Source organism: Tupaia chinensis, unplaced genomic scaffold (genome assembly GCF_000334495.1).
Source record: "Tupaia chinensis unplaced genomic scaffold, TupChi_1.0 Scaffold000609_1, whole genome shotgun sequence".
Taxonomy (NCBI): domain Eukaryota; kingdom Metazoa; phylum Chordata; class Mammalia; order Scandentia; family Tupaiidae; genus Tupaia; species Tupaia belangeri.
This window is the reverse complement of record NW_006160128.1, coordinates 1,048,057-1,061,003: the sequence shown is the minus strand read 5'-3', so window position 1 is coordinate 1,061,003 and position 12,947 is coordinate 1,048,057. Positions and strand designations below refer to the sequence as shown.

The 12,947-nt window shown below is 44.2% G+C and overlaps 1 protein-coding gene across 2 annotated transcripts in view; it reads right to left on the bottom strand.

The window, feature by feature from the left end:
• Window positions 1–838: 838 nt before the first annotated feature.
• Window positions 839–12,947, bottom strand: part of DCAF5 (DDB1 and CUL4 associated factor 5) — a 125,491-nt gene continuing 113,382 nt past the window's right edge. For both annotated transcript variants that reach the window (XM_006158759.3, XM_014591699.2), the window contains exons 8-9: window positions 11,233–11,360; window positions 839–4,555 (exon numbers count right to left, since the gene is read on the bottom strand). In XM_006158759.3, coding sequence (XP_006158821.1) covers window positions 2,792–4,555; window positions 11,233–11,360 — 1,892 coding nt within the window. In that variant the 3' untranslated portion in view covers window positions 839–2,791. The remainder of the gene's footprint in view (window positions 4,556–11,232; window positions 11,361–12,947) is intronic.

The following is a 12,947-nucleotide window of genomic DNA, read 5'->3' as shown; positions in this document are numbered from 1 at the left end:
AAAGTGATCTTCCTTTTCTAAAGTTAACCAGAATGAACACTGACTTCTCTTTTGAGTATCCAAATGAGATAAAGGCTTTAAATAAGTAAAAGACCAATTTCTGCACTTGGGAAATTTAACTACCAAGTAGCTAGTTCTCAAGGGAATTTTAACTACTTCTTTTCTCCAGGAAGATATATGGATTATCTTTAGGGAAGTCAGAAGTCGCTACCTGCTGATTAGACTGAAATCAAATAGGATATAAAGATTGGTTATACTGACTAAGAGAAACACACACTGAATGATTATATATTTTTTGTATATAAAGGATTAAAAAATTCCAATTTAATACATTTTGGAAAAGCAAATGTAAAATGACTTGGGCTTATAAAACCAGAATTTACAATTATCGGTGAATAGTCAAAAGACAAATCATAGAACCATTTCGATTACAAATCCAGAGTAATTCTAATGTTGGTTACAGAATCACTTTCTCGCTCCCCCAGTAAGAGTCCAGCTGATTAATTGTCCACATCCCCACAGCTACTCACACTCCTTCCTTTCCTCCTAAAAACAGTGTTTTCATTACCCCAGTCACATCACACATGCTAGGCACCTCTTCCCTTTCACAATGCTGAGCAAGATGACATCTCCTTTTGGCTTACGTCCCTCCTTTTATAAATACCCCCCTCCCCAGCTTTATCCAAGTCTTTAGCCTCCACCTTGGTCTCCCCCTGGTCCCAGTTCCAGCACGACAGGTCCTCTTCTAAAAGGAAAGCTGCATCAGTGAGGCCAGAAATCAAATAGGATATAAAGATTGGTTATACTGACTAAGAGAAACACACACTGAATGATTATATATTTTTTGTATATAAAGGATTAAAAAATTCCAATTTAATACATTTTGGAAAAGCAAATGTAAAATGACTTGGGCTTATAAAACCAGAATTTACAATTATCGGTGAATAGTCAAAAGACAAATCATAGAACCATTTCGATTACAAATCCAGAGTAATTCTAATGTTGGTTACAGAATCACTTTCTCGCTCCCCCAGTAAGAGTCCAGCTGATTAATTGTCCACATCCCCACAGCTACTCACACTCCTTCCTTTCCTCCTAAAAACAGTGTTTTCATTACCCCAGTCACATCACACATGCTAGGCACCTCTTCCCTTTCACAATGCTGAGCAAGATGACATCTCCTTTTGGCTTACGTCCCTCCTTTTATAAATACCCCCCTCCCCAGCTTTATCCAAGTCTTTAGCCTCCACCTTGGTCTCCCCCTGGTCCCAGTTCCAGCACGACAGGTCCTCTTCTAAAAGGAAAGCTGCATCAGTGAGGCCACACTAGCCACATATGAGGCCATCCCTGTGCCAATCCCAGCTGGGCTCCTAGATATCTAGCACCTTTGTGCTCCAGAAAATTACACTGTTTTTCTCTCTCCCTAACTCATTTCTTGTCAGTATTCTGCCTTTTCATGACATCTACACCAACAAAATATCTGGTCAATCCTATGTCTTCCTGTCTGGTACAACCTTCAATGATAACTGAGTGACTACAATGGACACTGCAACACTACAAATTTCTGGCCTTTTCCTCTCTCAATTTTTATCTATCCCAATGAAACTGGGTCTCTTCTGGGAGCCAGGAGTCTTAAACTAGAAGCCCTTCTTCCCACCCCTCTGGCCCCTAACGGACCTACTCTTTAAGACTTGGTTACTTTGAGATGCCTACTGCTCGGTGGTCTAGTTAGAACACGACAGCCTCTGCCAACTGCAAGTCTGAGGGAAGACGCCAGTCCCACTTCTGACCAACGGATTTGGGTTGAATTAAACAAATATAGTACCGCATTCTGCTCTTCACTATACTTCCTCATCAACACACCTATAACATCCACTTTAGTAGTCTGAACATAAGGCTCTTAAGAGCTGTCTTTTCTGCTTCTTTCAATATGCCCAGACCCCATCACATGGAGTCGAGTACCTGCTGGCCTTCTGCGTGCCTCTTAGGAGCTAGCACCTAACTGGTTAGAGTGTGCCATCCGTGCCTAGTCATAGTTTATGGCCTCCACACAATACATGTCGCAGCACCGCTCAAATCTCAAACAGTGAAACTGAACGGGGGTCTATGTTCTCTTAATCTAATCTTAAGTGCTGACCTCTCACTAGCATTTAAAATGTTCCACTTTTATTGTGTCCACATTAAATGCTTAATGAAGAGGTACTCATAGAAAACATGGAAGATTTCTTTAAGAAAGGAACCATGCTTTCCTCGCTAGCACAGCCAGTGGGCTGAAGGCCTGATTCCACTCTCTCCATTCCTCCCATAGACATCTACAACTCACTGGCAGCACAACCTGACTGAACAGGAACTCATCATGAAGACCAGAACACCTATGGCAGTAAACAGGGTGAGATGGCCAAAAATACAGATCCATAGGCCATTTCTGTTGGAGAACTACGAGGTCTTATGAGACAAGGTGTTTACACATGCCAGTGTACACACACGCGAGCACAAGTCAAACAAAGGTTTCCTTTCACAGAACCTTGCACAGGGGCACTGTGCTGAAGCCTCACTAGAAAGGAGTCACTTGGATTTTTTTCCCCCCTTTCTTAACACATACAAGTCATCGGCTAGCTAGACATTCAGACCCATTGTTGGATGTTGAATAGAAGGGAGCAGCATCAGACACAAAATTTCAGGCCCTGGTTTTATGTGCCTTTAATACTTGTTTTTCCTTTCCTGTGTTCACTAAACAGAATTTTTTTCATAAGGCTACTTTTTCGTAGCTTTTTGTTTCCCTTCGTTTTTATCATGTTTTTAATTTCTTCTCTGAGGAGGAATTCTCTGAATCTGTATCTTCCAATTCAACCCGGTGCCTTTTGAGGCCACTGTGGCCATGAACAGCCCTGCTGTCTGTGGCTGGGGGCTCAGTGGGGTCCTCTCTCATTCCAGCACTGGGGCTCTCACAGGCCATTTCAGACCCACAACAATCTTTGTGCAGGGGTGTCCCTGTCAGGGGAGAGTTATCATGGTCAGCGTCTGAATGTCCTGGGGAAGAGCAGGCCACTGCCTCTAGTTCCCCAAAGTTCTGCCCATTGTTGTGAGGGTGAGGGGGGCGTGGGTGTAAGCGTCCATTGTTGTGGTTGGCACAGATGGTTTCGAGGCTCCTCTCCTCATTGTCATCAGATTGGGTCCGGGGACAGTTGCCAGATCCGCTGCTGAAAGTGGAGCCAGATGCCTTGGGTACAGGAGGAGAGGGTGGCTCCTCAGCCCGGCTGTTCAGGGCCTTGCTCAGGGCCTTTCCATTGAGCTTCTTGCTTTCAAAAGTGTGTTCTACAGAGCCACCATTATTAGTGTCCTGAGAGGTGCCCTCTGGCACCTCTGCCCAAGGATGGTTGCTATGCTCACGGCCAGAGCCATTGCTGGGATTTCTAGAAGTCCCTTCTTTAAAGGTGTCCTTGCTGCAGCCTTCAGGGGGCAGGTCCTGGTTCCTCTGGGCCATGGCTGTATTTAGACAAGCTTCCTTACTAGAGGAAGGGGCTGGGTTATCTTTGTGGCTGGTTCCCGCTCTCCCTTCATCTGCCTCCCTGGCCACTAGGGAGGTCTCTCCATCTTTGTTATTTGAGTAGGAGATATAGGAGTAGCGGAGCCACTTGTAAGCTTTATAAATCTTTCGCTCAACTGATTCGATGTCAGAAGTTGGCGATGCTCGGCTTGGCTGAATCTCCAGAGTGGAAGTGCTGTGCTCAGGAGAGGAGGTGGGGGAGGAGGAGAGGTCATCCACTTTGATCTGGGGGTAATCATAGTTGTCTTCTCCGATGTAGGTGTTGGTGGGCTTGACTGGGGCGCTGGGCCTCTCTTCTCGGGGTGTCTTCTGGCGGCGCCGCATAGCGTTCCGCTGCCGAGTGGAAGTGCGGCGTTCATTCAGCTCCTCCTCGTCCTCTGAGCTACTGGAGCTGCTGGAACTACTGGAGTCATCTTCAGGGCTAGGCGACCGTGGCCGGGGAAAGAGATCTGTGTCCAGCTCAACCTCGCAAGCATTCTCTTCAGAATCAGACTCGTTGGAAAGGGCCAGAAGGCGTTTGTCCTGGTAGCGCCGCAGAGCAGACAGGCGCTGCTGCCGAGACGCTGTATCCTCACATGTGGGTGTAGGTGGAGCTGATGCCACTGCACTTGTGGTGGTGACCCGCAGGGGCCCCAGGTGGAAGGCATTGTCAGCAGACTCGTCGACTGTGGGAGGTGGAGAGCGTGGCAGTGAGGCTGAGGACTCAGAGTCAGTGTAGCCCGAGCGCTCGCTGACTCCTGCATGCAGCTGGAGGATAGTACTCTCACTGAGGTCACTGTCCGAGTCAGAGCTCCAGCCCTCAATCTCTCGGCGGACCAGGGAGTCAAAGAAGGCCATCATCCGGGGGTCTTCCTGGACCGACTGGTTGGCATAGTCATGAGACAGGCCACTTCCACTGTTTAGCACAAGGCTGATATACTCTTCATGGGTATAGAGGCAGCGGGAGTCATCCTCTATCCGACCATCGAGGTCTCCAGTACATCCTGGCTGCTTGTATGGACTCCAGATCTGCATGGAGGATGAAAAACAAAAGCAACAGGACTGACTGGAAGTATTCTAGAGCTGGCAGTGATAAAAAACAGCAAGGAAAGCTTCCTCAGACCTCTGTCATATAGCCAGGACATGCTAACCAACTTTAAAAATATGTTCTTTACCAGACTGGATTATATGGGATGCATATGAAATCCAAGGCTTCCAGGGGCAAGTGTATAAAAAAGCATGGTTTAGAACAGTATTTGCCCAGTGTAAAGCCCTGTCTCTGAGTGCAGGGGAGACAGTGACTCCCTTACAATCTCCCTCCCCTTCAGTTTCTTCTATTAGTTAAATTATTGGAAGTTATAATCATAATCTCAGAGGATGTAGAAGGATTTAAAGATGGGCCCATATTTTTAAAACTCCCGAGAAGACCAAAGTTGTGCACAAAGAGGTACCATCTTTCCAAAGTGAAAACGGACCCAGCAGTCAGTTCTCTGCAACAGTTATTATTTCAGCCTATAGCTCTACTTCTTTCCAACGGCAACATTTCTATTTTTAACGAATGGGGATTGCTTACTGGAGCTCGATAAGAATAGCCAGCTGCCTACACTGCAGTTCCTTCTTGGACACACAGGAATCAGTTACCCAGGAAACGGGGTTCTCTTAACCAGGAGCTACTAGCCTGCTCCCCAACTCTTTTGTTAGCTGCAGAAACCAGTAAGACAAATTCCAGTTCAATCCTTTAATACTCCTGCACTCCAAAGTCAAAGACATGGGCTCACAGCTAAAAGGCAGCAGAAGTAGAGTTCAAACTCAGGTCGATCTGATTCAAGAGCCTGACTTTACAGGTTGGATAAGTTATGCAAAAAATCAAGCTTAAGATAATTAAGCTATCATTGCAAATGAGAAAACTACTTCCACCTGACTGCCAGACTGGTCCACAGAGCAGCATGGAAAAGCTCAGTTACATTAGCTGGTAGCTATGGCAACTCAGATGAAATTTCAGGTGATTTTCTTGCCTGATAGGCTGGTGTCTATCTTTAGATGGCACCCAACCCAGAAAACAGTGGCCACTCATTCCTATCCTCCGCTGAGACAAAGACTTTGTTTCCCCAAAGCTACCTAAGGACAAATTCAGCTCTCTGTAGAACTTTTCTGAGACTCATTCCTGCCATGCGTTACTTGGCCATTTCCTGGAAGGTGTTGTCTCTTTGGAGAACCCCCAGTTCAAAAGAGGCTGAAGAAAAGGTCTAGATCAGCTTTTCTTCACCAGTTCCCAGCTTAGATTCATTCTTCATCCAACTTTGCTCCCTGCCCATAACTCCACAGATGTTTTCCCCTCCCCAGCTTCATAATTTTACCCAGGAACATTTTAAGACAGTGGTTCTCAAGCTTTCCAATGCAAGAGAGTCACCTGAAGAACAAACACAACTTTAACTCCTGAGCCCCACTCTTACAGATGATGATTAAGTAAGTCATGGAAGGTACCATAACTTTGCATTTTTGACAAGCACTCAAGGGGTAAGTGAGTGGACCAATTTTTAAAAATAAAGCATTTATCTGAAGGGATTCTCATTTTCTTTCTTTTTCCTTCTAGACAAGGCCTTGCCATCATGATCCTTCTACTTCGGCCTCACTGAGTCCCTGGGTTAAACAGGTGCATGACACCAAGCTTGCCTTTAGGGAAGCATGAACCTGAGCCTGCTGTGTGGTCCCAGCCTGAGAAGCACAGCGTATATCTTAGCAGCATACACCATGTGGCTGGGCCCCTCACATTCTTTTGAGATCTGATGTTTGGGAAATCTCTAGACATGGTCTCCGGCACAAGGCTCAAGCTATCAGCAAACAGATGTCTGAGGGAACAAGAGTGAGGTGGCTTAGAAAAGAAGCTGAGGGGTCCAAAAGGCAAAGCCCCTGGGGTATTTTGGGGGTCTTATTCTTAATTCTGAACCAGATCTCTTACCTTACCAGTCCAAAAATGGTAAAATGTTATTAGCCATGTCCCTAATACAAAGATAAATCTATTTGTTCTTCATAGAAACCCAGAATTTGTTAACAAAAGTACAAAATAATGGTGAGATGCTGGCCTCTTCACTTGCCAAGCCAGTTTTTAGGTTCTAATCTATTACTAACCAGCTACCCACAATCCCCTTCAGGAATGAAAATCATAACATTGAAAGTCAGCTTTTGTTTGGGCTCTGGAACATATTAAGCTGAGGTAGACTGTTCATTCCTGAAGCTTGGAGTAATGGAACTAAACACAGGATTCAGAGGCAGGAGACTTGAGTGTGGGTTCCCACTCAACTCCTGGCTAGCTGGTGACCTTGGGTGAAGCTCAGTTTCTTCATCTACTGAGTTGTCGGGAAAGTCATGACACATTTTTGCATAGAAAGACATAGAGAAAGATGTCATGAGTTTCCCAGTGACCTAATAAGTAGCAAATTAGGCAGGTCTCATTCAAGTCTAAGATTCAGAGCAAAACAAAATCCCCCTCACAGACAGCCAGTCTTTAATCCTCAAAGGAGTCGCAGTACAGAGCTGTAGGAATAGGTAGGACAGGTAGGAACCCCAGCCCCAGAGCAAATGACTTCACCCTTGAAAGAACCTGTTTCTCATCTGCGGAGATGAGAATGGGAGAATGACACAACCTACACCACTAACTGTAGTGCTTTCTCTTTCATTTGGCAATTGAATACCTCAACCTGAAATATTTTAAAACCACCTTCAGGGAGAGTTCTGAACATCAGAAGTACTCGCTGTCCCTATATATTGGTCCTCATTCTTAAAATATCCATTTTTAACATTTGTGAAATTGTTCATTTAATACTGTAAGTCAACCATTCAGAAGTGAAGCAATAAAAAACAACCCCCACCCCTACCCCATTACATGATAAATGGGCCTCCTGTGGGGCAAGGTTTAGGAGAAAAGGAGAAGCAATGGGCAGCTTCCTCTCAGAGCCTGGTGACAAATAAAGCTCCAAGTGCTGCTGAGTGAAAGGATGCAGCTCAATTCTTACTCAATCATCATCAAAATGGAAAGCAATTCAATGACAGGTGTTTGAGTGACATAAGTAACCATGACACACTTGATGTAGCAGGTCTAAGCTCTCTTCTCTCTTTGCACTATTACACTGAATTTATAAGTTTGTCCATCCTCTGATGGACCATGCACATCAGGTCCTAAATTATCATTTGAGGGCTTGCCACACTTTATGATCTGGCTCCTAAGACCCTGTGAGCCTGCCTCCAGCCCCCCTTTTCTAATCTAGTCCTTTCTTCTTGTCCTCTCACTTTTACCCAATACGATCACTGTCTGCATGGGTCCTATCTTTCCTACTCTGAGCGTTTACTCACAAGCACAAGACCTGGCACTTGGTAGGTGGTGAACAAGTATTTGCTGATCCAACAGAATAAATATATATTCCTTCTACTTGGAATATTTTCCTTATCTTATTCCCTTCTTTCCTTTTGAAGTTTTTATCCATTCTTTAAAATCTAGCTCAAGCCAGCTGCAGTGGCACAAGGGGGCACAACTCTCTGTGGTACTGAGGCCACACAGGAGGGTCTCAGGTTCACGTTCTTGACGTCTTCCTCAGGAAGCATATATACAGGCCCATGATCTAGGTTGGGTTAGGGGTAGGATCGCACGGTGAAAACTCTGATGGGGATGCCCGTCTCTCCCCATCTTTCACCTCCCTCTCTCATGGAAGAAATGAAAGCACTTCAAAAACAATCCAGCTCAAATATTAACCTATACAGATGAGAAAGCTCTCTCCCTCCTCACAGAGCACTTTGTCATATATCTTGTGCACCGATGCATTTCTCATTATCTTCATCTCTTGTCCCTCCTCCTAGGTCACTGATTCCTAGGGAGACTTGTGTCACCTTTTTTCATCTGCATTCTCCATAGAGCGTCGCACAAACAGCACGTGGTGGGTATATCACAGATAAGAAATTGATAAACAAATATCTTTGAGGTAAAAAATATCAGAATCTGTCCCACCTCTCCTGCTACCTAACATGTTTAACTACAAAATGAACCCACTATTTTGGTAAGTGTTGGCAATGAGGGGGAAAGAAGACCTGTTGTGGGTGGGAAGAGGCTGGCCCTGATGACAGGGACTTTTCTCCTTCCAGCTAGAAGTTGGTAATAAAGGATAGAACAGAGAGGAAGTGGAGTGGGCAGAGAGATAAAGAGACAAAAGCAGGGGCCAAGAAATGGTTGGTGATTAAGGCATTAGATTCCTATATGGCCAACTGCAGTTTGAGTTCCAGATCCAGTGACTTCAAAATCATGCTGAGAACGTGTGCACGTGTGCCCAAAACCCCAAGAGGAGAATGAAGAAGGGACTATGGTGTGGCCATCCCTCCTGGGGGAAATTTCTTACTTTCCTTCCCTGTCTCTCTCTGGTGAACGTACACTCTCTACGACCACCCCCCCTCCCCACCCTACTTCCCCCCAAAAAAAGAGAGAGAGAGAGAAACAAAAGCAGGTCTCAGGCTGGATTAGAGCCTGGTAGGTGATGATCTTTGTGCCACTTATCCTCTCAGAAATAGCAAGCAGTAAAATGATACTAAAAATAGTCTGAAGATTTCAGGCACAGATAATTCACAAGGCACTTCTAGGTGACAAGTCACTGCTAGCATCCTCACTTTACAGAAAAGGGACAGACCCAAGGGTGCTGAGACTCATTGGCCTTTTGGGATGCTGTAAGCACAGGCAGGGGCAGTAATCCCAATAGAGGAGGCCAGCAGCGTACTTGGTCTCATTCATCTCCTTTCTACCCCGCTTCCTGCAATGCTTAGCGCCACATCATTCTCAGCCAGACTCTGAATGGAGAAGATATCTGTGAGAAAGCAAGGCTGAGAACTCCAAAGCCTTTTGCTTTACCTCTCACTAAGGTCATCTGTACAGACTTAAGGCTTTTCAAATGGCCAAAAATGCCCCCTACTGGAATAGGGTTCCGATCCCTCGGGAGTCTGGTAGCAGTGAACTGCACATCAGTCTGGATGACCTCATGGAGAAAGCATTTTCTTCCCTCTCTCCTCTGAGAATTTGGCTAGTTTCCAATCTATGACCTTTAGGGTAAGGACTTTAGTTAACTAAACAATAACTAGGGAGACTTAGCGCAGAAGCATCCCAGAGTACACAGCCAAACAGGGATTTCTCTTCTAAAGGAGATGCCCAAGCAGAGAGCTTTCTGAGAAGGAGAATGACGTCAACTGGCCTAGAAAGAACGTGTTACAGTGCCAACCCATTAGTCACAGGCCAAAGGAGAGGGTAAGCAACTCAAAGGACCTGGCCATTTTGACGACTCCCCGTGTGAAGGACTACTGAGCTGCTCAGACCCAGTGGGGGCATCCAGCAGGGCGAGCATGGCCGCTGTCGGGTGTGCTGGGAAACAGAGGACAGGGCTCTGGCCTAGCTTCACCACTAATTAGCTGTGTGACCTCGGACAGTGATTTATAACTTAAATCTCATCAACTGTAAAAAGAAAAAGTCAGTAAAAATGATCTGAAAGTCCCAGTCTAGCCCTACGGGAAAATGTGTGCAGTCATGAAAGTCAGCCCTAGACCAACAAAGCCTAAAAAAAGGAAGTTGGACTAAGGGCAAAAAAAAAAAAAAAAAAAAAAACCACATTGACCCACATGCCAATATTGTACTTATGATAGCTGCCTTCTGCCATCAAATACAACTAGATTTAACTCTGGCGAAAGAAAGAGAGAAAGAGAGAAAGAGAGAAAGAAAGAAAGAAAGAAAGAAAGAAAGAAAGAAGAAAGAAAGGGAAAGAAAATGACAATTACTAAATTGCCATAAACAGATTTTTATATTTTCTCTGAAACCTCCCTCAGGTTTTCAATGTCATTTTAAGAAAAAAAATAGAAGAACTTTAACTTTTGGCAGGAAAGCCCTCTACCCTTACTTAAAAGTTAAGTTAGCCACAAGGGTATCAAGAATTCACCATTTTCCCTGAATTCTCATTTCCTCAGATGCAGAAAGAGGTTACTAATAACTAGAATGTGAATGACGGGCACTGGGCCATCCTTCCATGGACACAGCCAGGCTGGGTCCCTCTGTCGCAGTTGTAAAAAAATTCCTTGGCAGAGGTAAGTTCGTTCAGCTGATGTGCAAACGATTAAAGTAGTTGTTATTCACACCCAAGTTGCTTCAATCACAACTATGTGCAGTAGTATTTTGATATTAGGTTGTTGGAAAAGTCATGAAGTATTTTTCTATGCAAAAATGAGTCATGACTTTTCCAACCCAATATATCCTAAAACAATTTAGCTACTGTTCTGGCAATCACTTAGTCTTAGCTGTGCCATATTAGGACAGAATTTAACGCATACTGTGCAGTTAGTAACTGAGGGGATAAGTGGCTGGCTCTTCTAACCTCCAGATGAGGTTTGGAGAGCAGAATTCATCATAGTCATGATCAAAGGCCACTGGAAATGTAGCAGCACACAGGTCGTGACTAGAAGATGCCCTCTGGCTCAAAATCCAGTGATTAATTAAAAAATGGTTCTAAAAGGAGGGTTTTAAACCACCTTTCAATAAACTTTCCAATATGTTATAATATGTCAAAATCATTGAGGATTCTAAAATAGTTTTAGTATGTTTACATATGCAGTCCTGCATACATTGCTTCTAATTTCTTCTAATTATGAACTGTAAAGATAACTAAAAGGGCAGAAGGAGAGTGTCTTACCTTGATAATCTTTTCTACACCAGAAGAACAAATCATGTAGGTGTGTGGATTAAATCGGACCTGGTTAACAATAGACCGATGCCCCTTCAGCACCATGAAGGCTCCATTGACCACCCTACCAATGCCACCTGGGAAGACAGAAGGAAACAAAAATCAAACAATGGAAAATAAATAGTTCTATAATAGTAATGGCAGACAAATAGCTCTGAACAGAAGCTGAGATTTTTTTATTACCTATACCACCAGCAGAACACAATCTCACAGATAAAGTTGCTATGGAAAGAAGAAAAATGAAACACCTCTCAGCATATGTGCTCTTACCAAGCAAGAGCCTTTATTTAGCCTTTAAGCATTACCCACGTCCACCCACTGCAATTCCATTGTCAATGAAAGCAAAGCCACTTAAACATTTCTTAAGTTTTTGATCCTCAAGATAGAATTCAAATGTTACCTTAGAAAAGGCCAATCATGAGCAAAATGAGACTGAACTGCTTGGGAATAGTTAGGCAGCTGAGCTAGGGAAATGCAATGCCACAGGTATATAATGACTTAAATGCACACACACACACAGAATCTCTGATCCATTTGCCCTCAATTTCTATGATGAAGATAGCAAACAAAGAAAACAAACAAACCAACAAAAATAGAACCACTGGGGAAATAATGGATAAAATCCTTTTTACCCCTGACAGCAGGGAGAACTAAAGGATAAAGAAAGAGATTTGAATCACTTTCATAACAAACAGTACCCCAAGTACTGAGAATATGAATTAGAGAGTAAGCCTTACAGACACCATGCGTGATTTACAGTCATGAGGCCACTGATAGAAAACTGTGGGGGTTTTTGGTTTTGTTTTGTCTTTCTTTTTAAAGAAGTTTTTGTCTTAGGGCACGTGCGCTCACTGAAGAGAGAGAGACAGCAAGAAACCACCACCCTCCTCATGGACTGCGGCATGGCCTCAATCTCCATTCTCCTCCCAGGTTCGTAGGCATGTACACACATGAGCCCAGTGTGATTTTCAAGCTACCGGGTCCGGGACTTGAACTGCAGTCAGTAATGTGGGAGTCCAGCGATATAACCGCTACACCATCCACTGGCTCTGAAAGCTGTGTTTTAAGAGCCATCCCTATAGGTTTTTTCCTGCAGTGAATAAGAAAAGTACCAGAGGCCTGGAACTTATAACATGGATAAAGATGTCATTATTCACAAACCTGGGATAAACTCAAAGGTTCAACCTCACTGGTGAGGGTATCACACCTAAACAGAGCACACACACCCAAGTTCTGGACAAGGTTACTTCTGAGCAATCATCAATAGCTCTGTATGCTCTGGGCAACTTGTACCCCTAGCCAACTGGCAAAATGTGATGCACCCAAAGAAATAAGTGTCTATTTAGTCAACAGTAACCTCTTAATCTCTCCCAAGAACTGTGTATTATTAGGGTATGAAAAATCATTAAGCCAAGTCTATTCCACATGCCTCCACTCCTTTCCCAACTCTACCCTGTTCACACATTCATCCCAAACATGTCTCAGTGTCTCAGTGTCTGGAGGGAAAATGAGTAGAACAATGTCCCTTTCTCAGAAGTAGAGTTCTAAAGGTGTCTTCTACTCTGACTTCCTGACCCAACTCCTCCTTTGCCCATGAAGAGATTCCCTCCTTACTGCCAGGTACATAATTTTTTTTTTCCGAGAGGTTTTTGCTATAGCGCACA